Source organism: Amaranthus tricolor, chromosome 13 (genome assembly GCF_026212465.1).
Source record: "Amaranthus tricolor cultivar Red isolate AtriRed21 chromosome 13, ASM2621246v1, whole genome shotgun sequence".
NCBI lineage: Eukaryota > Viridiplantae > Streptophyta > Magnoliopsida > Caryophyllales > Amaranthaceae > Amaranthus > Amaranthus tricolor.
In genome coordinates, this window is record NC_080059.1 from 3,578,781 (window position 1) to 3,600,774 (window position 21,994).

The 21,994-nt window shown below is 35.3% G+C and overlaps 5 protein-coding genes across 10 annotated transcripts; 3 read left to right on the plus strand and 2 right to left on the minus strand.

The window, feature by feature from the left end:
• The first annotated feature begins 1,092 nt into the window (after positions 1 to 1,092).
• On the plus strand, positions 1,093 to 2,727 carry LOC130797589 (uncharacterized). Of its 2 annotated transcripts, none has more exons than XM_057660230.1 (5): positions 1,093 to 1,620; positions 1,728 to 1,849; positions 1,953 to 2,141; positions 2,251 to 2,302; positions 2,382 to 2,727. In XM_057660230.1, exons 1-5 carry the CDS (start codon positions 1,588 to 1,590, stop codon positions 2,493 to 2,495), a joined length of 510 nt encoding a protein of 169 aa, XP_057516213.1. In that variant the 5' UTR covers positions 1,093 to 1,587; the 3' UTR covers positions 2,496 to 2,727. The 2 variants fall into 2 exon arrangements, with proteins under 2 accessions (XP_057516213.1, XP_057516212.1); XM_057660229.1 differs by having other exon boundaries at positions 1,119 to 1,563.
• On the minus strand, positions 2,546 to 8,600 carry LOC130797591 (nifU-like protein 1, chloroplastic). The gene is made up of 3 exons (XM_057660232.1): positions 8,111 to 8,600; positions 2,951 to 3,087; positions 2,546 to 2,869 (listed from the first exon to the last, which is right to left on the minus strand). Exons 1-3 carry the CDS (start codon positions 8,436 to 8,438, stop codon positions 2,681 to 2,683), a joined length of 654 nt encoding a protein of 217 aa, XP_057516215.1. The 5' UTR covers positions 8,439 to 8,600; the 3' UTR covers positions 2,546 to 2,680.
• LOC130797590 (thylakoid lumenal 19 kDa protein, chloroplastic) lies at positions 6,256 to 8,013 on the minus strand. Its single transcript, XM_057660231.1, has one exon. It carries the CDS (start codon positions 7,317 to 7,319, stop codon positions 6,585 to 6,587), a length of 735 nt encoding a protein of 244 aa, XP_057516214.1. The 5' UTR covers positions 7,320 to 8,013; the 3' UTR covers positions 6,256 to 6,584.
• Positions 8,601 to 9,851: 1,251 nt separating the features above from the next.
• LOC130797597 (uncharacterized) lies at positions 9,852 to 16,904 on the plus strand. 4 transcript variants are annotated; one of them, XM_057660242.1, is made up of 9 exons: positions 9,852 to 10,360; positions 12,147 to 12,423; positions 13,320 to 13,670; positions 14,043 to 14,109; positions 14,196 to 14,386; positions 14,616 to 14,718; positions 14,869 to 15,225; positions 15,411 to 15,575; positions 15,665 to 16,881. In XM_057660242.1, exons 2-9 carry the CDS (start codon positions 12,385 to 12,387, stop codon positions 16,441 to 16,443), a joined length of 2,052 nt encoding a protein of 683 aa, XP_057516225.1. In that variant the 5' UTR covers positions 9,852 to 10,360; positions 12,147 to 12,384; the 3' UTR covers positions 16,444 to 16,881. The 4 variants fall into 4 exon arrangements, with proteins under 4 accessions (XP_057516225.1, XP_057516221.1, XP_057516224.1 ...); XM_057660238.1 differs by having other exon boundaries at positions 9,874 to 10,360; positions 14,196 to 14,398; positions 14,863 to 15,225; positions 15,665 to 16,904; XM_057660241.1 differs by having other exon boundaries at positions 9,874 to 10,360; positions 14,863 to 15,225.
• A 1,738-nt stretch (positions 16,905 to 18,642) lies between these two features.
• On the plus strand, positions 18,643 to 21,919 carry LOC130797598 (DUF724 domain-containing protein 7-like). Of its 2 annotated transcripts, none has more exons than XM_057660243.1 (5): positions 18,643 to 19,250; positions 19,652 to 19,721; positions 20,423 to 20,495; positions 20,606 to 20,713; positions 20,789 to 21,919. In XM_057660243.1, exons 1-5 carry the CDS (start codon positions 18,754 to 18,756, stop codon positions 21,478 to 21,480), a joined length of 1,440 nt encoding a protein of 479 aa, XP_057516226.1. In that variant the 5' UTR covers positions 18,643 to 18,753; the 3' UTR covers positions 21,481 to 21,919. The 2 variants fall into 2 exon arrangements, with proteins under 2 accessions (XP_057516226.1, XP_057516227.1); XM_057660244.1 differs by having other exon boundaries at positions 18,649 to 19,250; positions 20,795 to 21,754.
• Positions 21,920 to 21,994: the final 75 nt, after the last annotated feature.

Here is a 21,994-nt window from a genome sequence, read left to right on the forward strand (position 1 = left end):
AGCAACTGGTTTGGCAAGGGGCTTGAAGAGGTTTTTCGTGGATTGAAGATGCGAAATCAAGGTGAAAGATGCACACTGTTTTTGTGGGTTTGCAAGGAAAATGGAAGATGTTTGCGAGGAATTGGAAGATGTTTATGAATTGGAAGAAGACAGAGACAAATATGGTCTCGAAATAAATACTAACCGGTAACCAGTAAACTATTTCTTTAGTTGCAAAAATGAGACAAAGGTTGTCTTTTTATTGAATAAATGAAACGTTGACCCTTATTTGCAGATGGCTAAAAAGTTGGCTTTTTAGAAATAATTTTTCCTAAAAAAAACAAAGGTCATGATAGAGCCAAAAGCACTTAATTTTAAAAGTCATTACATTACACAGAAAAGATACTAAGTCATAAATCTGAAAAATATTCATAATTTATAACATAGTATCATTTTCTGTATATATATAGTGAATAAGAAAATTTTTTCTCTTCCTTCTTATTTTAAGTACCTTTTTATTTGATCACACACACACATATATATATATAGGGTCAAGTTCCAATGAAACCAAGTTTATATGAAAACTGTAAGGACCAATCTCTCAAATAAAAGTGTGTTATTTTTTCATAAAAAAGGTGTTACTTTTGGATCAAAAAATGTTACTTTTTGTTTTTAAAAAAATCTGGTACTTTTTAGGCAAAAAGTGTTACTTTCAAAAAAGTATAAATACAAAATAACACATTTTTTTCGAAAAAAGTAACATCTTTTTATGTTAAAACTAACACCTTATTGTGAATTATTTTTTAGAATTTTTTCTTAAAATAACACTTTTTGCTTAAAAGTATCATCTTTGTTTTCAGAAAAAAATAACATTTTTTTGTCTAAAAGTAACATCTTTTTAATAAGAAAGTAATATTTTTGTCAGACAGATTAGTTCTCACGGTTTTCATATAAAAATAATTCTAACTTGAACTTCTTCCAATATATATATATATATATATATATATATATATATATATATATATATATATATAAAAGAAATATTAGCAATCACAAAAGAATTTAAATTTTTATTTTTATTTAAATTGAGGGAGGAAGAGAAGAAGTATCTTATGCAACATGACCACATCACTATAAAATTTGATGAAATTGTTTTTTTTTTTTCTTTTTTGGTCCACTTATCAACAACGTATGGTTGAGAAATCTTGATTGACAGTGAGCTACTAGACAACTAAAAGGAGCATCTCAACATTTAAACCTCAGCCGGAACCTAAACATTTTCTGGCCTATCGAAGGTAAGTAACAGAAATGCAATATCACACTGCACTTCACACTTGCACGTGTGCCTTGGCTCCTCTAAGCACCCACAGAAGATCAGTTTACAAGGCAAGTCTACCCCAGTGCAACACAATAAAGAAGCAGGATAAGGCGCGACGTAAAATTGCTTGGCGACCGATTTCACTGTCGCTATTTGGCTCAGGCTTTGTCTTAGGTCCCCTCATTGATGGCCTTCATTCGCGGGTTAACCTTGTGGTTTATCAAACGGGTTCAATACACATCGGTCCTCTGCGCACCGATATCTGGGTTTGAACATCTAAGTATCTCTCAATGTATTTTGATCCCGACCTCCTCATGACGAGGGTATTGGTCTGCCTTCTTTCCTACCCTCCCCAGACCCTACCTTGGGCGAGACTCATTGGGATGATGATAGCCTTACTGACGAAAAATGGTTTATTGATCTGCTTCAGGTTCCTCTTCTGCTGGGATTGTTCTACTGCACTGTTGGAATATCGCAACTCTACTTGGATGAAAGAACATCCTCCAATGTAATTCCAGAAGAAAGTTTAAAGAAAACAGCTGTCTCACTAATGTCAGTAATTCTAAATACCATGCATGATCAGACAGATATACTGGGGAGTGGGATAAAATACACAAACACCATTTTATTTCTGCCTTCTTTTTCTGTATAACAGATCATTGGTGCTATTCATAGAGTTGAGTGCAGAGCTGTATAAATCAGGCGTTCCAGCTAACATCGAAGCCTATGCCTTGTTCGCGGGTGCAGAATTCGTATGGTTTCTTGCTAATAGGACTTGGTTTGGCTTTGCCGTAGCCTGTCTTATAGGCCTTGTTTGCCCACTTGCTGAAATACTACTCATGAAGTAAGGCTGCTTAACCGTTACTCTAGAATCTAATGAAAAAAAATACTCCACCCGTTAGGCCCGACACTTGGGTAGTTGGGTCAAAAACTAATATTCTGCTGTTTTACAGGTATTTCCATCTATGGTATTATCCTCAAGCAAACATACAAATCGTTGGCGAGGTAATCGAAACAAAAACTCTACTTAGAGCAAAAAATAGATGTTTTACCGTTAGCTGAAGAAGTGGGTTGTGTAATGTAGGGACTTGTCAGCTGGACCATCACTTGCTACTTCGTTTACGCTTTTTTCTTGATCAATTATTCGAGATGGCTGAAATCAATATTTCTAGCTGATGATGAGAAAGATACGGCATAAAATAGGCATCAGACATGCATTTGTACCAGCAGAAGTTTGACGCATAAGAATCGAGATGTATAAAAATTTGATTTCCTTGAATTTAATGTATATCGTGAAAGTTGTGTGCAATAATACATTGCAAACAGCAATATGAAAAACAAACTTGTAATACTGAGCTTGGAAAGGTGAGCATCACCTAGACCTTAGCTAGTAAATATCACATTTGAAATATCGGGAAACTTCTCCTTGATAGCTGCTTTTATTCCCGACCCAATGGTATCTGGCCCCTTATATTTTACGGTGCAATCCGCACCCTTGATGGCTATTACTTCCACCTCTCCACCGTAGTTCTTGATAGCAGGTCTCAGTATGTCCAGGTGTCTATTCACTGCCTACAATGGCAAAGTATTGTCAAACGGTTAGGAGGAAAAACCAGTTGATTTCATATTGCATATAATATGACTTATACATACCTCCACCGTTGTTTCGTTTACTTGCTCTTCATTGACTTGCCGAATATCCTTCACTGAATCGCCAAATTTCTCCTTTAAGACTCGTTCAATACCCATTTTCATGGTGGTTGTTGAGCTCGGGCAACTCTCACATGCTCCTATCATGCAATATGAATTAATTAACTCGAGAAACAAAGTGACACCCATAATATTCCGTATATCATAGACTAAACTTCCACATTACTACTATGTTTTAGATATCCCCAGGAGGAAATATGTACTTTTCCGACCCGTTTGGTTAGTGGTATTAAATGGTGGTAATGGGAATGACATAGCGTAAAATTTCATCAAAAGTTCTATATTATTCCCATGGTGATGAAACTTTGATCACAAAAAAGTTCTTTTGTTTACAAGTTTCCATTACCACCTAATAACACATCGTCCAATGGTAATGCATTGGAATGAATTTCGTGAAGAAAATAAAATTAACGAAGTTAGACAAGCATGTCCATCAAGGTAGCCAAGAGATTTTTCAACTAAAATTACACTAGTTTTTCATTCTCATTACCAACGTTTATTTCCACCTACCAAACGAGCCATTCAGTCTTTCCCTCTTAACGTACCAAACAAAGGTTTCTTAAATTTTATCTCTTCACATTCACTCTTAGTTTTTATTCCTTCACTTCAATCCCCTTCCAATTATTTTTTTTCCTTTCAAAAACTATTCCTGAACCGTGGCATCAAAAATGACTATCAGATATATTTGGGTCAGAGGAAACAGTAAAATTATTACATATCATGTAGAAATCTACATTATGAAGGGTTCAGAAAAGCTACAGTTTTCAAAATTTTCGCAACCACAGCCCTTAACATGGTGATCTGGTTTAAACATACACATCAGTCAAGTAGACCTTGATGAAGGTGACAAAGGAAGCAAGGATGAAGGCCAGAAGCAATACAACAGAACTGAACAAGTCGTTCTTGCAAATTATAACATAGGTCATATATATCTTCTGGTATGTTAAAGGTCATAGATAAAGTCCTTGCTATTTAAATTCAATAAAAAGATATTAGTCGGTCAAAGAGACGTCCCCAAAATCTTTCGGAGAGCAAGGCCCATAAATAATCTAGATTCTTTAAGTAGTAAAAATGTCCACAAAGGGCAACGATCGAAGCATGTTACCGGAATAGTCATATAGGTCAATTGGACATCAAGCTCAATGAGGACCAATGGAGAAAATGAAACAAACATTTAATATTCTAAGAATCATCAAATTTACAGAAAGATGCGTGCATCATGTTCACGTAAAGGCATAGTGCAGGGTATTGCCCACATCACCACATTGAGACCGTATTAAAAAGATTTTTGAGCTCACCACGATCGAAATATAGGATATAGGCTGAGACAACGATGAAATCATCCTTGTTGACCACGAGTGCCATTTTGCGACTATTACCACTAGCATCACCGAAACTGCATCTTTGCACTATGCATTAAGGGTTCTCGAAAACATAATGTTCCTATTTACTGTAGAAATTTCTCAACAAACAAAAAGGTCACTGGCCATCAATTTGCCTTAGCACATCCTCAACATTTAGTTTGTAAACGTTCTATATCTCGAGTTATAGAGATGTGTTCAAAATAATGCTTAAACAAGGCTCATTTTTTCAGCTTTATATTATCCCAAGTCTTACTCCTAGATAATGATTGCTCATCCCTTGCATCAATGTTGCACTAACATGTAGTATGTTGAGGCAGCCTCTCCTGTAACAAGCACATATACGAGCTCTCATGTATTCACCAATTTTTGCAAATAATTTTTATTCTCCACACGGTAAAGTCTTAAATCCTGACCCACTTTCCTAACAGCTTGATCACTCATCCTAGATCCTTGTCCATCACATCTCAAGATTTTCTTCTACAATGGGCATCCAAAAACATCAAGCTAGCATCCAAAACGCCAAAGAAACATCCAAACCCTAATTTACATGAAACATGCAAATTTTTCTAGTTATATTCCAATTACTTGTCACGTGGAGGGTGCAGTTTGTGGTTCATCTGATTGGCTGAGTCTATGACTTGCTCATGTTTAATGATGACATTTATCTATACTATTAACAACTAGATCCAATATGAAAAACCCAATCAAAGCTAAGCATACATGGATTCAACAACAAAAATTTTTGCTTGGAGCTCTTGAGGGTGCACTGCTAGTCTGTTCTCAACAATGGCATCTCTCGTCTCTTATACCAAGATCTTGGAAAGTGTGTGGTCCTTGTTCACATATATTATAGTCCTAGTGGTGGATATAAGAAAACAAATCAAAGCCAAAGTTAAACATAGCAAAGGGTCATAATACGATTGTATGAAGAACTGATAAACGAGGTGCTCTCAATTTGGGTATAATCCGTCCATCTCCATTACCAACAAGGTCCCAAAACTTCTCTCGGTTTCTTCCAATGATGGGACATCAACAGTCATGAGACTTCTCAGTACATCTCCTTCTGCCATTCATGCTAAATCATCATGATAACCAACACCAAGTCCCAAAGATACCCACCAGTGCGTGGATCTCACCAGCATACCCTTCCCACCATACACGATGATATTTTGAGACGAAATCATAATCAGAGAAACCATATTCCAACACATGATACATATTTTACAGTTTGAACATATTTATTATTTATATTTCAAGATGTGAGATACACTACATGTGATTACTCAAAGTAGCCAAAAAATCAATCTTAAGAACAGATGAGGCAAAAGGCCACAAGCTGCAATGCAAAAACTCTAGGACAGAACCCGTGAACATGACATTCAATTCAAAACATTTATTGCAGGTCAATGTCATAATTTGATTGATGGTAGAACTTGCTTAATCAATGAGAGTCCGAAGAGAAAAAGCAAAGCAGTCAGAGGAGCAAGGATGATCAGCATCACCAACGAGTGCAGCAAGCATAACCTAACCACATTAACCTGGAAAGAACGTAGCCACACTCCTTGATGAATCACTGAAAGCTGTCATTACTAATCATCTGGCAAGAGAAGCAGAAAAAGTAAGGAGGATATTTGTATGTAAGATCAGTGTGGAATTCCTTGTTTCATGTTCATGAAAAAGGCAGAAAATAGAAATGTACGAGTATCTGGGTAGATTGAAGTTTGCATGAAATAGGTAGCCAAAATCACGTCTATCATGAGGGCAGTGGATAACAGTTATTTGAAGTTGAAATGTAAAAAACTCTGCTGACCACCACAAGAGACAATTTTTAAATTGTACATCTCAAGTACATGATATACTTTCAAATGTTAGACAGATTTCTAATAGCATAAACCTCAATAAACCTTAAATACCAAAAAAATTGTAGACATCCACATCTTGGGATGTTTTTTGGGTTATATTATATGAATAATTTTGAAGGCATGACTCGAGACTATATTACACAAACTCAACACCGTTAATCTAAGGGAAAAAAAGGATTAAAAGAAAAGTAAACATTAGAATATAACTACAAAGAAGTGAAGCTCAAGCTCATTGAGTCATATATTCTTGAATTTGTATGCGCCTCTTTAATCATCTCTATGTCATAAGGATGAACAATCATGAGCTTGCTATATGGAGTATTCATAACAAATATCAAGATGTACTCCTAACTAGGAAGGGTTTACAGTTTGAAAGGACTGGTGAATATGACGGAGCATTTCTTGATCGCGATTCCACTCAGGAGTAGGAGCATTAACAAAATGAGCATAGAGCTTGTTTTTGGCACAGGTAACAGAGATCAAACTGTGACCTCCGGGGGAATCGATCTCATAATCATAGTAAAGCTGGCCTTTCTCGTCCCTCCGCTCTTGAGAGGTGAGGGACTCCGCATTAGAAATCTGGTCTTGTAAAAGCACGTCTGACAACGCCAAATTATTCAGCACTACATCTTTAGGAATAGGATCAAGTTGCCTATACCCAGCTAGGAAAGTCAAGTACTCCCTCTCAGTCTTCTTTTTAGGATTATAGAACTCACTGTCTGTCCCATTAGTTCCTTTCTCGACCTTGGAAACTAGCCTCTCTTTCCAACCTTGAGGCACCTCATAAGTGTACTCTGCAGAATCTTTCTTGCTCGAATTCCCTCCATACCCCCCATAGTTGGCCGCACTTGCTGCAGTCCCGTAGTATATACTATACCCAGTTAACGATTCCGCCAGTGATACAGGACTTGTCGATAGAACCACAGCTGCCGTCGCCACAGCAGTCAATGTGGTAGTTAAGTTAACTAGTGGTGGCTTGGTTGCTGCTGGAATGCAGGAAACCTGTGGAGGCTTGGATGAGATGGGAGTCTGGGGTGGTTTAGCGGCGGGGGAGACTAGTGCTGAAGCTGAGAATATGGTAGCCATGTTTACTGATATGCAGGTGGATATAGCAAAATACAGATGTTTTATTCTCTTATCCCATTTTTTCAGTTCAGTTTTTCCACCTTATCCTATCAGATTAGGATTGCTTCAGAATTATTGGTTTATCCTCCCTATGTAATGTGCCACATAAAGAACGGGTCAAGTTCAACCAAGCCGGGCTTTATGAAATCAAAACCAAGCCCAAATAAGTTGTACTCATTCAGTCTAGCCTAACCAAACTCCTCTTAATGAAGGACCGGATTAGGGTGCCCGACGGGCCCCTCAGCACATTGTGACATAACAAGTGTCCTAGTTTTATTTTCTTACCTTCAGTAAAGTAGGAACTCTCATCAAATCTCAGCCAGACAACCGTACCAAAAATATCTAATGGTTCATGTCAAAGAAGATAAATAACCTCAGATAGTAACAGGTTATTTTTGGAGTAATTATTTTGAACTTTTTTTATAAACTTCCATAAAAGAATTCATCTTTGCACATGTGAAAACAAAATTCGCTTGCCCCTTCTTTCCTTTTAACTCTGCCACCATTATTGCTTTAAAAACTACTAAAACCCAAAAGATATAGCAAATTCAAACCAAGAAGAGAGCTATTGCTAAAATATAGTGATATACATAGAACTATTTTGGGCAATGATCATATGCGGTAAAACAACAAAGGGGATTAAAACACAATTTGACAATCAAGAAATTTGCAGACAATTAAAACATACAAATTAGAAGAAATGAAAATCAATTGAAAAGAACAAAAGGGGAATAAGATTCAGGAGATAAAACCTTGAAGTTGGAGGGTAATAACGCCATCATCAACAGAAATAACATCAACATTTCCACCATCAGCAATGAGATAAGGCCTAACATCTTCCAAAACTAGGTCAACGTTCTTGACTGTCAGCTCAAATTGTTTAGAAGAATACATCCCTGGAGATCCATACCCGTTTGAAGCTGATGCTCTAATCGCTCTTTTGTGATTGACCCGTTTCACAAAATTGGGTTTTTGTTCTTTAAAGGTAACAAAAGATGGGGATTGATAGGATTTCGCTGGGGTTTTAATGGGGAAATTTGATGGGTTCTTGGTTGAACCCATTAAAGTTAGGGAAGCCATTTTTAAGTACAACTCTCGATTCTCCGCAATGAGGCTTTTGTTTAATTCCTCTCCTTATAAGTTATCAAAGTCGGCGGAAGCCTTTGTACGTAATGAGTTTAGGCTAGAGAATTCACAAGGGAGGAAATCAATACCTATAGACAGTACAAATCAAACTTCAATAGAACATTGTTAATAGATTAAAAATCTCTTAAACTATCGTCTTACTTAATAATCCAATATATTGAACAGGTTTAACGTATGCTAAAATAGTATGTATTGAATTAGACGCAACAAGTCTGGATTAAAAGAATGACTAATTTGGGTGAGCAGTAAAGAGTATTGGTATAAAATAGTGAACGAGCAATTGATAGGTGTACTAAGGTAAAAAAAAATCGGTTACAATCTATAAAAATCAATTTTAATCAGTACAACTCAATTCTAATTTATAATTAATAATCAGTTTGAATTAGTAAAAAATAGTTTTAATAAGTATAAATTAATTTTAATCAGTAAAATTCAGTTTTGTTCCATTGAAATTAGTTACAATCAGTTAGTTCAATAAATATAAATCAAGTTTACTAAACAGGACCTTAGACTATATTGTTGAATACTTGAATTAGTTTAAAACTAAATTACACCCTTATTAACTAAATATAAATTGTACTTGACTATGAATAAAATGAAAAAAAAAGAGTTAGAGACACCTTTGAATGGATGAAAATGGATAAAAAAAAAAGTTGGATTTGAAGGAATGAAAATTCCTTTGTATAGATAGCAAAAATGATAGGAGAAAAATTTAAAGAGAATACATTAAAAGGAGTACGTTATTTAATATTGTTAATATTAAAATTTTCTATAAGAAGAAAGATTTGGAAGAAAATTAAATTTTTTTCTTCTTCTCATTCCTTCCTAAATAAATAAGGGAGTTTTTTTTCTCTCTCTTTCCTTCCCCTCCTTTCTCTTCTTTTCTTTTTTATTTCGCTTATTTCTTTTCTTTTTTAATTCGCTATTTGAATATACCATTAAAATATGATTGTATTCATGATAATGACTCATAATTAATTTCTAAAAATACAATAAAATGAAAAACCTTCAAATACTTTAGTTATTTGTAGTGGTAAAATGAAATTCCAACCTAGTCCTAAAATCAAGAGTTTCAAAACTCCAAAAAATCCTCCTATATTTTCTCCTACATCTAACCTTAGAGAGTGTTTGACATGAGGGATTTAAGAAAAAAAATGAGAATTTATTTCAAAACAAGTCTAAGTCTTTATTTATTTAGAGGCAATAGAGATAGGAAAATAAGATTAAAATGAAAAAAGCCCTCAAAAAAAATATGTTAGAAAAATAAATATTTAAATTGAGACTTTTATTTATCTTTTCATTTCAAATACCTAATATAACAAACAAAAAATAAAACCTTTTTAATTTTAAAGTCTCAACTAAAAAACTCAATTTAAAGACCACAAATCTCATTTCCTTTGAACACCCCTTTTCACACCCTCTAAACATCAAATCAACGAGTACCCATTTTTCCCTTTCGGATCCCAAGTTGAAGTTACTTCGAACGAAGACGGTTTTCTGGATGCTTGTTATTCTTCGAGTGTAATATCTCCATCACCTTCTAAGGAAACCCTAAAGGAAAGATTCTTGTTGAGTATAAGAATTTGTTATTGGATGAAAATGGGTCTACACTTTTGCAAGAATTTGTTGATGTTGAGTTTGTAAGACCTAAACCTCCAATTGATGGGAATGATAGAAAAGCTTTTGACTTAAATGAAGTCGTTGATGCGTTTTATCAAGATGGGTGGTGGCGTGGAGTTGTTACTTAAGTTTTTAAAAATAGATATACAGTTTTCTTCTCTAATCCTCCTGATGAATTGGAATTTGACTCTTCTGATTTGCGGATTCATAAGAATTGGGTTCTCCCTGAAAAACAGGTTATTTTTTTTCTAGGGTTTTTGTTATTGGGGTTTTTTTGTTTGGTGTTTATATGGTAGAATGCATGAAAAGGTTTCTTCCTTCATTTTTTCTTGGTTTTTTTTTTCAATTAGGGTTTTTTCATTTTTGGTGTTTGAATTGATTTTCTGTTACATTTTGTTAAGTGTCAAGTCAATTTTTAGTGAAAGTTTGTTGCTCTAGATAAATTATGATTTAGAAGACCCGTGTTTGACTGATGCATGTCGTGTATTGAATCTTAGCTTGCATGTTATGGGAATTTGTTTAAATATTCTGGATTGCTTTTGTTGGGTTTGTTCTATCAAGTTTAATTAAGAATAGGTTGATTTCTTGCTTGCTATATCTACCTAGAATCCTAGATAAATATACTGCTGTTTTAATTTCTTGAGTTATTCATTTGCTTGCTTTGTTAGTTACTTCAGATCATTTGAAGTGGGATTTTGGTGTGATTGTTATAATATGTGATGGAAGCCCCTAGACTGAGCTAGATTGGAAAATGTTTGGGAGTTTGGCTGAGATATTTCTTCGTTGCATTGAGTTATGGTGGGAGTATGTTTGATGGGTTTGTTGGTACCTTGGTGGGGATGAAGAGAAGAGGATGCTAGTGTTTTTTTTTCTTGTCTTAGTTCATCAAATGCTGTACTCTATATTTTTGTGATTTTATAGTGATGTTGAAAAGCGGTTGATGGTGAATATATATTTCTTATGATTGTATAGTGAGGTTGAAGAGCTGGATGTGCAAAAACAGTATTTTTGGTAAAAAAAAATGCACTTCTCTCTTTTTTTTTTTACTCGCCTCGGCTTTGACATAGTGTTTTGAAGGGTTGTTTTGCAATTGATTTCGTGTATTAGCTATTAACTATGTAATACAGTTATATTATACGATTTTAGTGACCACTAGTAGCTGTCTTACATTTATATGACAATAAAAACGTTCCTAAGCTGAAAGAATTTACATCATATGGCTCTAAGTTATTCATCATCCCCATTTTTCCTTGATTAATAAAGTACAAACATGCAAGTGTCAACCTAGATATAAGTAGTTAAAACTAGCTTTAAGCTAGTGTTGCTCTATAGAATGGGTCTTATAAGATTGTTACCGACATATTTTTGGCATCATGCTATATTTGATTACGAATTCATAAACCTGCCGTATCAATGCAAGTGTCTTAAGTCACAATTTTGATATTTGCTTGTTGGTTATGATGACCCATCAAACATATTTGATATAAATGGGTTCTCAAAAGTTTAAAGTCCTCATTCCTTAAACGTCTATGCCTATTCTGATTCAAGTTCATGGTTTGGTTGCATATATAAGAAAATGATTCAAGTTCATGCCTATTCATAATGAACTTACATGTTAAGTTATTGTGTACATTGCTTCAAGTATTATGAGAAGCAAAATCTGGATTATAGATGCTGATTATGATTTGATGTTAACAAACATCCCCCTTCCCCTTTTTATTTTGTCATAGATATTTTGAAACTTTGGATTGATACATTCTAGTCAATTGTGAGGATCACAATTTTAAGCTGGTATTCCATATTCTCTATGAGTGCATATTCCCCCAGCACCTCTACCCTGCAGGATTAATGATAGGTCTACTTTTTCTTTCTTCAATGATGGACTCCTTGATTATTTACTTGACATTTGAGGTTTTTCTTTCAGTATCCTTCTCCTTAATTCTTATTCTTGTTACGATACATCCTATTCCTACATCTACAAGTTTGGCGGTTGATCTGGCCTTTAATTCTTATTCTTGACAGAGAATGAGGGATTAGGAAGCCGGATTTCAGAAAGTAGCTGTAGATTATCTTCATATTAGGCCTTCACCTCCTAGTTCAAGTCACAGTTTTTAATTTGTTGGAAAAAGTTGACGCCTTTGTCGAGTATTATTGGTTGAGTGGGGTAGTGACCAAAATTCTTGCAGACGGAAGGTATATAGTGTATTTTAAGCGCACAAATAAGGAGAAGGAGTTGTCTCATGCGAATTTGAGGTTCCACATGGAGTGGAATAATGGCAAGTGGACTTATAGCTCCCAGGTATGCCTCGCCTTTTGCCTTTAAGTGAATGCTTTACTCCTTAAGATATTTTATTAGATGTGGCTGGTACTGGGCCATGCTTTGTTAGTTAGTAAAAGGTTGTTTTAACTGATTTAGCTAGTTGATTGTGCTACTAACATGATCAGTTCATTTCTTTAGGGATTTGCATTGAAGATCTTTTGATTAATTTGGCAAGTAGTAGAAATTTACTTTTAGTACTTCCACATCTTTTTACTTGCATTATGGATCTACCATTTTGTCGGAGAACTAGTGTGTCTGGTGCTGACTGCTGAGTAATGTACTTCATATTTCTACTACTAGTAGAATGAGAATTTGACTTTATTTTGAGAGTATTATACTTCGTACAAAAGATCTTTTAAACTAAATAATCATTCACATTTAAATTCATTCAGTATCAGGTGCGATAAATTTTATTGATGAGAAAACAAGGAAAATATTTGTCTATATGTTGTTTGTAGCAGTGATGGGGGCCCAAATCTTCTTTTCATGAATAACTGGCTTTTTCAGGTCGCTTAAAAGCTAACAAAATTAGTTGGTCAAACAAGCCAACAACCAACAATCAATTGCCCAACACCCCCGATATGTTAAAACATCAACCCAAATTCTAATTTGCCTCCCTTTTTGCAAAATGTGGAGACAAAAATTACCAAACCAGGCCCTTGTCTCATTTGGTCTCTAGGGTTGTTTTTATTTGTTGTGGAGTTTTCTGTGTTTTGGGCTCTTTGATTTGAGGAAGCTTTGCTCTTTTTTATTAATATAATGCCATTTGAGCTTTGTCTGGAGTTTATGAAATGATTTGTGACTGGGTATTACTCATGAGTGAGGCGCATACCTTTCTTTTGACTCCTTTATGAATTTAAACTCTTCAACCTCAGGATACTTTGATGACGTCAAATTCTGAAAAGCATTTAAACCTTGTTAATGGTAGTAACAAGGAGATGACCCACACCCCATCTGAAGTTCTTAATGTTGTGGAGAAGAATATTCCATTGAATAGAGTATTTACCACAACTCCTAGAAGTGGTCAGAAAGAGCCGCATACACCTGACAATGACAAGACCAATTCTAATGGCACAACTCCTAACAACATAAAGTTGAAACAAATGAAGGAGTCAAATCATGGAATCTCAGCGGATTTGAATTCCCCTTCACCTGATGAGGCTGAGCTGTCTAAGCTGAAACAAGATGAAAAAATCAGTCAGCTGTCTGAGCCTTCAGAGATCAAGGTTTGTTTATGGGAGATTTTTTTATTGCATGTAGTGATGTAGTTTTCTGCTGAATTAGTTTAATGTTCTTTTTTTCCAAGAGGTCATTAGGAAATTTTAGAGAGATTTTAAGGTCGAAAATCTGGATGAATTAGTTTTTTTAGGTGATTTCTGCTGGTTGTGAATTGTGATTCACTGGGACCGACAGGCTGCGATGGATGTGGATCGGCCATGTGATTGATTTTTGTATGCCTGAATGTCTGAATGTCTCTTTACGATTCGTTCTTTTTTGTCCAAAAATTAGTTCGTGTGGCAATTTTTCTTAGTTCTATATTTTTATTCTGTTTTTTCTATAATGTAAAGGTCTTATAGATGTTTGGTTATGCTTATTAGGACTTTGAAAAGCAGTCTACCCCAAGAAAGAGGGGAAGGCCACCAAAGCCACGAGCTTTACCGTCAGGTATGGTGGTATTTGAAAGTGTTTACATTCAATATCCTTTTTCTAATGATAATTGTTAATCAAAGATTTCTTTGTGTTATATTCAGGGGATTCACCTCGAGAGTTTGTTGTTCAAACCCCAAGCAGTGATATGGGGAACTTTGGACTTATAGTTGTAGGGTTGACACATAACGGCAAGATGATTAACTCAGTGGGTCAGAGTTCAAGTCGGCATTTGAAATCGGCGCAAAAGAATCTTGTGGCGAGTGAAGAGAAACATGTGGATGATCACAAAAGTGTAATGAGCAATGTACTTGGCACAATTATTCCGTCTATTCACAATAAGAAAATTTTGTATCTAACTAAAATATCCTGTTTCAATTTTTTGAGTACCTTCAGCCATTAGCACACTTTTCTGTTTTATTTTGTTTTATGCTTCTTACATTTCCCCATTTCACCCTACCCCTGAGGAGAGGTTGTTCTTTCTCTCTCAGGGATTATAATAAAATGGAGTTTTTGTGTGATAGGAGAGTGAGCAACAAAAGAAAGGTGAAGTCCCAATTAAGAGGAAGAGAGGCCGCCCACCTAAAGCACAATGCCAGCCTGGTAGTCCAAAGACGAAAGAAGCAGGTAACTCGTGTGGGTTGTAGTCTTCTTTTTATCAATGATTAATTCTTTGCAATCCTCGTTCACTTTTTTTAACTGTTGGGATTAAGGCTTTGTCATTGTTATCGTCTCCCTCACATTCTTTTATTGACGTATACTTATGTGGAGGGCCAGATCTTTTGGAAGAGAAGAAAGATGGTACTTCTGATGCCAAAGAGGACGATGAAAATTTCTCGCCCACTAGTGAAGTTGCTGAGCTTGTTGCTACTGCTGCTGAGCTTATTGAAACTAATGACTCAACCCCTACCGATTTTGATGCAAAACGTGGGATGAATATCAACGATGATTTGAAGCGATCAAGTGACATACGTAGAGTTACTATTGGAAGTAGTTCGAGAAGACAAGTAAAAAGGCAGAGGAAATCCTCAACAGGATCCCTTATGCTGGATTTAAATGAACCACTTAGACCTTTAAATTCGAGGAAAGGAAAGAGATATAAATCAGGCAAACCGGTTGATTCTCAAACTGAAGGTATTGATTCTCTAGAGAAGTCTTCGCAGGGAGTCATATGAAACTTTTGTGATTGTTCTTGAGGTGTACTAAGTGAAGTCTGTTAATGTTTTTTTTTTTGTTGGAAAACATTATCTGTTCCTATTGTACAAATTCTATGATTTATTTGAACTGCATTGAATGTGAATTTCATTGTGGAATGTCAGATGATGTGGATAACTCCAGAATCAAAACCATTGAGGTTTTTAGCAACGGAGTATCGAGAGATGTCGACAGTATGGTTGCAGGAACCTCAAGTAATGCTTCGGATGATGAAAGGCCATTATCGGCTTGGTTTGAAGGAGCACAGTCTCTTTCCACAACCGATTCAAGTAAGTTTTACTTCAATGCCTTTATACGATTGCTGTCATTTGATGGAATTATTTGTTGCATGAAACTTTTGTGCTATAAAAAAATTCAGGACTTCCTCCTGATGGGTCTGCCGGTCAATATAATGAGAGTGGAGAAAGAGAAAATATAAAGAGCGCGCTGGTCAGTCAACTCAAAGAGAAGGAATTGGATAAAATGGTGGACAGGTCTGTCGTTAATGGTGGTCAGCTGCAAGATAAGAATGTCCCTGGAAGACCAGACCAGCTGCTAACACAATCGATTGTGCCTGTGGAAGAGCAAGACTTGCCGTTCGTTAAGAATTCCCTTATTTGGCAAACAATTGAAAACATGGAAGTTTTGAAGCGAATTCCTCAGAAACCACATTTCCGTCCATTGTACAATTGCAAGGAAGAATGTCGAGAAGGATTAGCTATCGGCAGTATGGTAACCTTTACCAGTTTAGTCGAGAGGATATCCAAGGCTTGTTTTAATGAACCCAAAAGCCTCTTAGACGGGTATCTTGAAGCTCTTGTTGACCTGGAAGAGCTAGGTTTTGATGTAGCACCGGTTAGAGAGAAATTAAATAAAATGATATCCATAAAAGTTAAGTTAGAAACAGCTCAAAATACATCTAGTGAGATCGAGAGCCAGATCATGGAGCGCAACCTTGAGAAGTCGACTATCAACGGGGAGTTAGCAGACGTAGATAAGAAGATAGGGGAGCTAATGGAGAAGCGGGCATTGGTATTGTCAAAGATAGAAAGGAAGGATGCCGAGATTACATTGCTTCAAACAAGTATAGATGCCATTAAGGGTACGCTTGAAACTGCTGAAAATGAGTTTAAGAAATTAACAACCTCGCTTTTCTAACTGTAATTGCTTGTATACATTTGTTTGTAACTGTTGTGTGTACAGATCGTTAGCAGGTTCAGATTATTGTTCGATTTCAACTAACAGTTGTAATGCTAGATTAGTTTTAGGAAACAGTAAATGATCTGAAATATTCGGGTTTTTTTAGAGTCTAAAGAGGGCTTTTGCCCATCTTTTATAGAAAGGAAATGAAAAACGTGGGGTTGCTAAACGTAGAAATTGCTTGCTGGTGCAGTGACAATGATGCAGTCGCGATATGATGTTTGTAGAGCTGTTCAGTGAACCAGCTTTTGTAGTTGACTGGGTCGAGGAATGCTTTTCGGCATTGCTTATAACTAAGCATCCTCGTTTTGTAGTATGAATATGGTCGATGACTCTATGTAGGTGATATTTCTATTGATCGTGTAAACTTTGTGTTAAAATCTTTTGCTTCAAGTCGAACTAATGGTTGTTGCGGACAATTTGTGCCTTCCAAATGGTTAATTGTCAAAGTTTTGTAAAAGTCTTATTTTGCGTGACCCAATGAGTTAGGGTTGGATTCTGGTCCAATAAAGATAGTTACAAACTTACAATTAATTTTGATATTTTTACACTAAATTTAGACAAAATAAACAAGAGTCAACTCGTACGTATTTATAGACTCGAATCTTGTATGGACCTAACCACACCCGACTTGTGACTTATTTTAGATTTAAAGGGTCTACATCTTATTTTTTTTGAGATTCGATGGATCGGGGTATGTTCTTGGTCCATAAGAAAATAATTGGTACGGGTTTATTTTATTCAAATTGCACTTGACCCTTAACCTTATCCAATCGTGATTTAACTCCTTAGCTCTGATGCTATTATCCAAACATGTCCCAATCCACAACTAATTTTCATCTGGCTTGTATCTAGACCCAACCAATTGGTAGAGAAGTATTTTGATTGAAAGAAATGTGTGCATGAGATGAAGGTAGATATTGAGTATGTGAATAAGACTAGGACAAATAATATAGATTCATAATATAATACTCCCTTCTATTCATTTTAAGTGTCTCATTTATTTTATGCACTCTATCTAATGCATTTATTTAATTCTTAATACATCTAATTATATATAATTAAAAATTATAAAAAGTTGATATTAATAACTTTACATTGAAATGAATCAAATAAGATCCTACATGACTATGTTTTAACTTATAGATTAATAATAATACACAATTTAAGAGTGATCAATGAATAGTGTTCTAAAAGTAAATGGGACACCTAAGTTGAATAGGCGGGAGCAATAACTTAACAAAACAATAAATTAAAAAAAAGAAAAAAGAACAAATTAAGAAGATGGATTAAAGTGTATTTTTACACTCTAAATTACTTTTTTGTCCATTTAAATTTACAACAAGTTTCAGTTGTTATTTGATATTGTTCATATTAGATGTAATAAATAAAATATTTGAAATGTGTGAAATAAAGAAATGGAGAAGTAAAATATGTTGTTTATAGTATTGGGTAATTTCTAGGAAAAAAATTATAGCAAATTAAGATAAAAATGAAATTGAAAATTTTGGTAAATTTAAGGTTTATGAGGCATGTACAAATTTTATTCATTTTATAAAGATATTGATACTCACTCTATGGAATGCAAAAAAAAATCTTTTTTGTTTTATTTTTAGATGACAATCAATTTAAATATTTTTTCAACTTATTCACATATTTTCCTTTAACATTTTTTAAAGTACACATGTTCAAAAACTTTCAACTAACACATTTTGGGCTTGTAATAATTTGAACGCAGAGGTTTAACAATATGTCTTTTTTTTTGCGTTTTGATTAGATTTTTTTCTTTTTTATTGGTCAAATAATCAGAAAAGTGTAATAAATAACTTACTTTAGAGTAAAAATCAAAAGCTCTTATAGTAATTGATTTATTGGTTTTGACTTTTAACTGACTTTTTCTCAAATAAACTATTATTAACAACCAATAAATAATTTTTACCGAATATTTTCACAACTGACTTAAAAAAATTAGTTCAGATAACTGAAAATTGACTTATCATTTAATACTTTTAGCTAGTCAAATCCAACAAATCTAACTAGTGAACATTTAAAAAATATTTTTACTATCAGCGTGTCAAACTAACCAATAAATTTAGCTAACGGCCATTTCCCAAAATATTAATTCTTAAAAGAAAAAACAATTTACAAAACCAACGACTCCAAGTTTCCCCCCACGGCAACAGACTCCAAATTTTCTCAAATTAAAGTTCAGTCTTGATTCTTGAATAGTTCATTTTCCAAGTCCTTCACCTCTGCTAAGAACCTCCAATGGCGTCATCATTATCAAAACTACAATTAGCTTACAAAGAGACGTTCAAAAAGGGAACAAAACTTGAAGTAAGTTTCGATGAGGAAGGGTTACGAGGTTCATGGTACACTGCAACAGTTACCCGCCCCCTTTCTCGCAGAACCCACCAAATAGAAGTAGAATACCACAATCTTTTTCAACATGAGTTCAGTTCAAAAGCTCTTTGTGAATCTGTTGCCGCTATTTTAGTTCGACCCATACCTCCTTTAGATCCTCATGGCGAATTCTCCCTTATGGATGATGTTGATGTTTTTCATAATGATGGGTGGTGGGAAGGTGTTGTTACTAATGTTTCTGTTCTAGAATCTTCTTCGATTCATCTTTATTCCGTCTACTTCCGCAGCTCTCGTGAACAGATCGATTGTCCCCCATATGAAATTCGGTTGCATCGTGAATGGCTCAGTGGTAATTTGTGGGTCCCACCTTTGGAACGTCATTGTGCTTCTTCTTCTTATGGGTCAGTCTTTTTTAGCTTTTATATCTGTTGTAAATTTACTGATTGGTTAATTCTTTTGCTGGCTGTTTGTTATAACTATGAATTTTGGTGGGTCTTTTATGTTTGTTAATTTGTTTGGATAATTAAAGAAGTAGTATCAATGGATGTTGGAAGGATCGAAATTAAGCCATTAAAAGAGTTTCAAGCAAGATTGCTTGCATAACAATCATCAAACATACAAGAGCTTCAAAGAACGAGACTGTATTGTACATCTTTTATGCTTTTTGATAAGGTGGATAACCCAAGAAGGCAAAATTACACTATAACAGACACTTGCAAAGAACTAGACTAGTAAAATGCATTGTTCCTTGTAGCAATCCTACACTGCAAAGGACTTATAGGTGTTTGGTTTTGCTTATTAGGATGAACTTGAGAAGCAGTCTACCCCAAGAAAGAGGGGAAGATCACCAAAGCCACGAGGTTCACCGTCAGGTAGGGTAATATATGAAATTCTTTACATTCGTCATCCTTTTAGTGGTAATTGTGAATTGTGTAAAATTCCATCAAAGTTCCATGTCATTACCACAGTGATAGAAACTTTGATCACAAAAAAGTTTTTTTATTTATAAATTTTCATTATTGTCACCTCTTTTAATGGTAATGTGTTGCAGTGAATTTTATGTAGAAAATGAGATGATTGAAGTTGGACAAGCATGAATATCAAGGTAGCTAAGAAATTTTTCAACCAAAATTACACTAGTTTTCATTCCCATTACCGCCGTTTATTACCATCTACCAAACAGACCGTGAGAGTTTGTTGTTCAAACTTCAAACCCCAAACAGTGAGATGGGGAATTAGGACCTATAGTTGTAGGGTTGACACAGATCGTCTAGACGATTAGATTAGCTCACCTGATGAGACTTCAAGTCTGCATTTTAAAGGAGAGCAAATGAATCTTGTGGGGAACGGGGATGATCACAAAAGTTTAGTGAGGATTACAAACAATTTTTCCACCTATACACAATATGAATGTTTGGGTTCTAAGTAAAATTTTCCTGTTATGAAGTTTTTGAGTACCTTCTACCTTCATTTCGCCTTATCATCCCCAACCCTGGGAAGAGGTTGTTCTTTCTCCCTTTCAGAGATTATATTAAGATTTTTTTTTTTTTTTTTTTTTTTTTTTTTGTGATAGGAGAGCGAGCAACCAAAGGAAGGTAAAACCATGGTTCTGAAGAGGAAGAGAGGCAGACCACGTAAAGTACCAGGTTTCCCTGTTTGTCCAAAAACGAAAAATCTGTTCTATTCCTGTTATGCAGTATGATGTATTTGTACTGCATTGGATCTGAATTTCTTTGTGAAATGTATGATCATGTAGATGACTCCAATATCAGAGCCGTTCAGGTTTTTGACGACAGTTTTGACGATGATAGCCCAGCATCGGCTGGGATTGAAGGCGCACATTCTCTTCCTACAAATGATTCAAGTAAGTTTCAGTTCAGCGCCTTATACAATTACTTTCATTTGCTTTGTTAAACTGAGCTTCTCTGCGTTAAATAAGTTGTAGGACGCTGCTCTGCTGGGCCCTCTGGTCATTATAATGAGAGTGTTGAAAATATTCAGACGGCTATTGTGCCCCTGCAGTCAGATCTCACAGCAATTGTGCCTGTGGAAGAGCAAGACTTGCCTTTTGTCAAAAGCTCGGCTATTTGGCAATATATTGAAAACATGGAGATTTTGAAGCGAATTCCTCAAAAACCACATTTCCGTTCATTGTACAACAAGAAGGAAGAATGTCGTGAAGGATTAGCGATAGGCTATACGATAAACTTTGCCAATTTAGTTGAGAGAATAACCAAGGCTTGTTTTGATGAACCCAAAAGCGTCTTGGATGGGTATCTAGAAGCTCTTGTTGAGTTTGAAGACCAAGGTTTTGATGTAGCACCTGTAAGAGAGAAATTAAACACAATGATATCCATAAAAAGTAGGTTGGAACAAGCTCAAAATGCGTCTAAAGAGTTCGAGAGTCAGTTCATGGAGCGCAACCTTGAGATGTCAACTATCAACCGGGAGTTAGCAGAGGTAGATAAGAAGAAAGGGGAGCTGTTGGAGAAGGAGTCTGTGCTATTGTTGGAGAGAAAAAAGAAGGAGGCGGAGATTATCTCGCTTCAAACAAGTATGAATTCCATCAAACGTACATCTGAGGCCACCCAAGAGGAGTTCGAGAAAGTAGCAACCTCACTTTTTAACTGAATTTGCTTGTATACATTTCGTTTCAATTCTCACGTGTACATAAATTTAGCGGGCTCAGTTTATTTGCTTGCATACGACCAATAAAATGGGGGTTTTCCTGAAAGTCGAGAGAGTGCCTCACCTAGCTCTTATAGAAAACGCGGGTTTGATGAATTTAGACCAATAATGCGGTTGTGGTGTGATGTTAGTATTAGATCGGTCTAGCAAACATTGACTGGGTTTGAGGAATGGCTTACTTGTCAATGCTGATAACACCAAGCATCCTAGTTGTGTAGCCTGAATATGATTAATGTAGGCGATTTTCGATTAGATGGTGCAAACTCTTATAGAATCTTGTGTTCAAGCTTAACTGATGGTAGTCATAGTCCTTGTTCTCTGTCTTCATCCATTTTCTTCTCTTCTCCATCTTCCACTTTTCACATATTTTCTTGAACCATCCTATCCACGAGGTTTAATACCTTTGGCGATTCACTCATACGTCTAATAAAAGATGGATGAAAGAAGATGGAGGGAA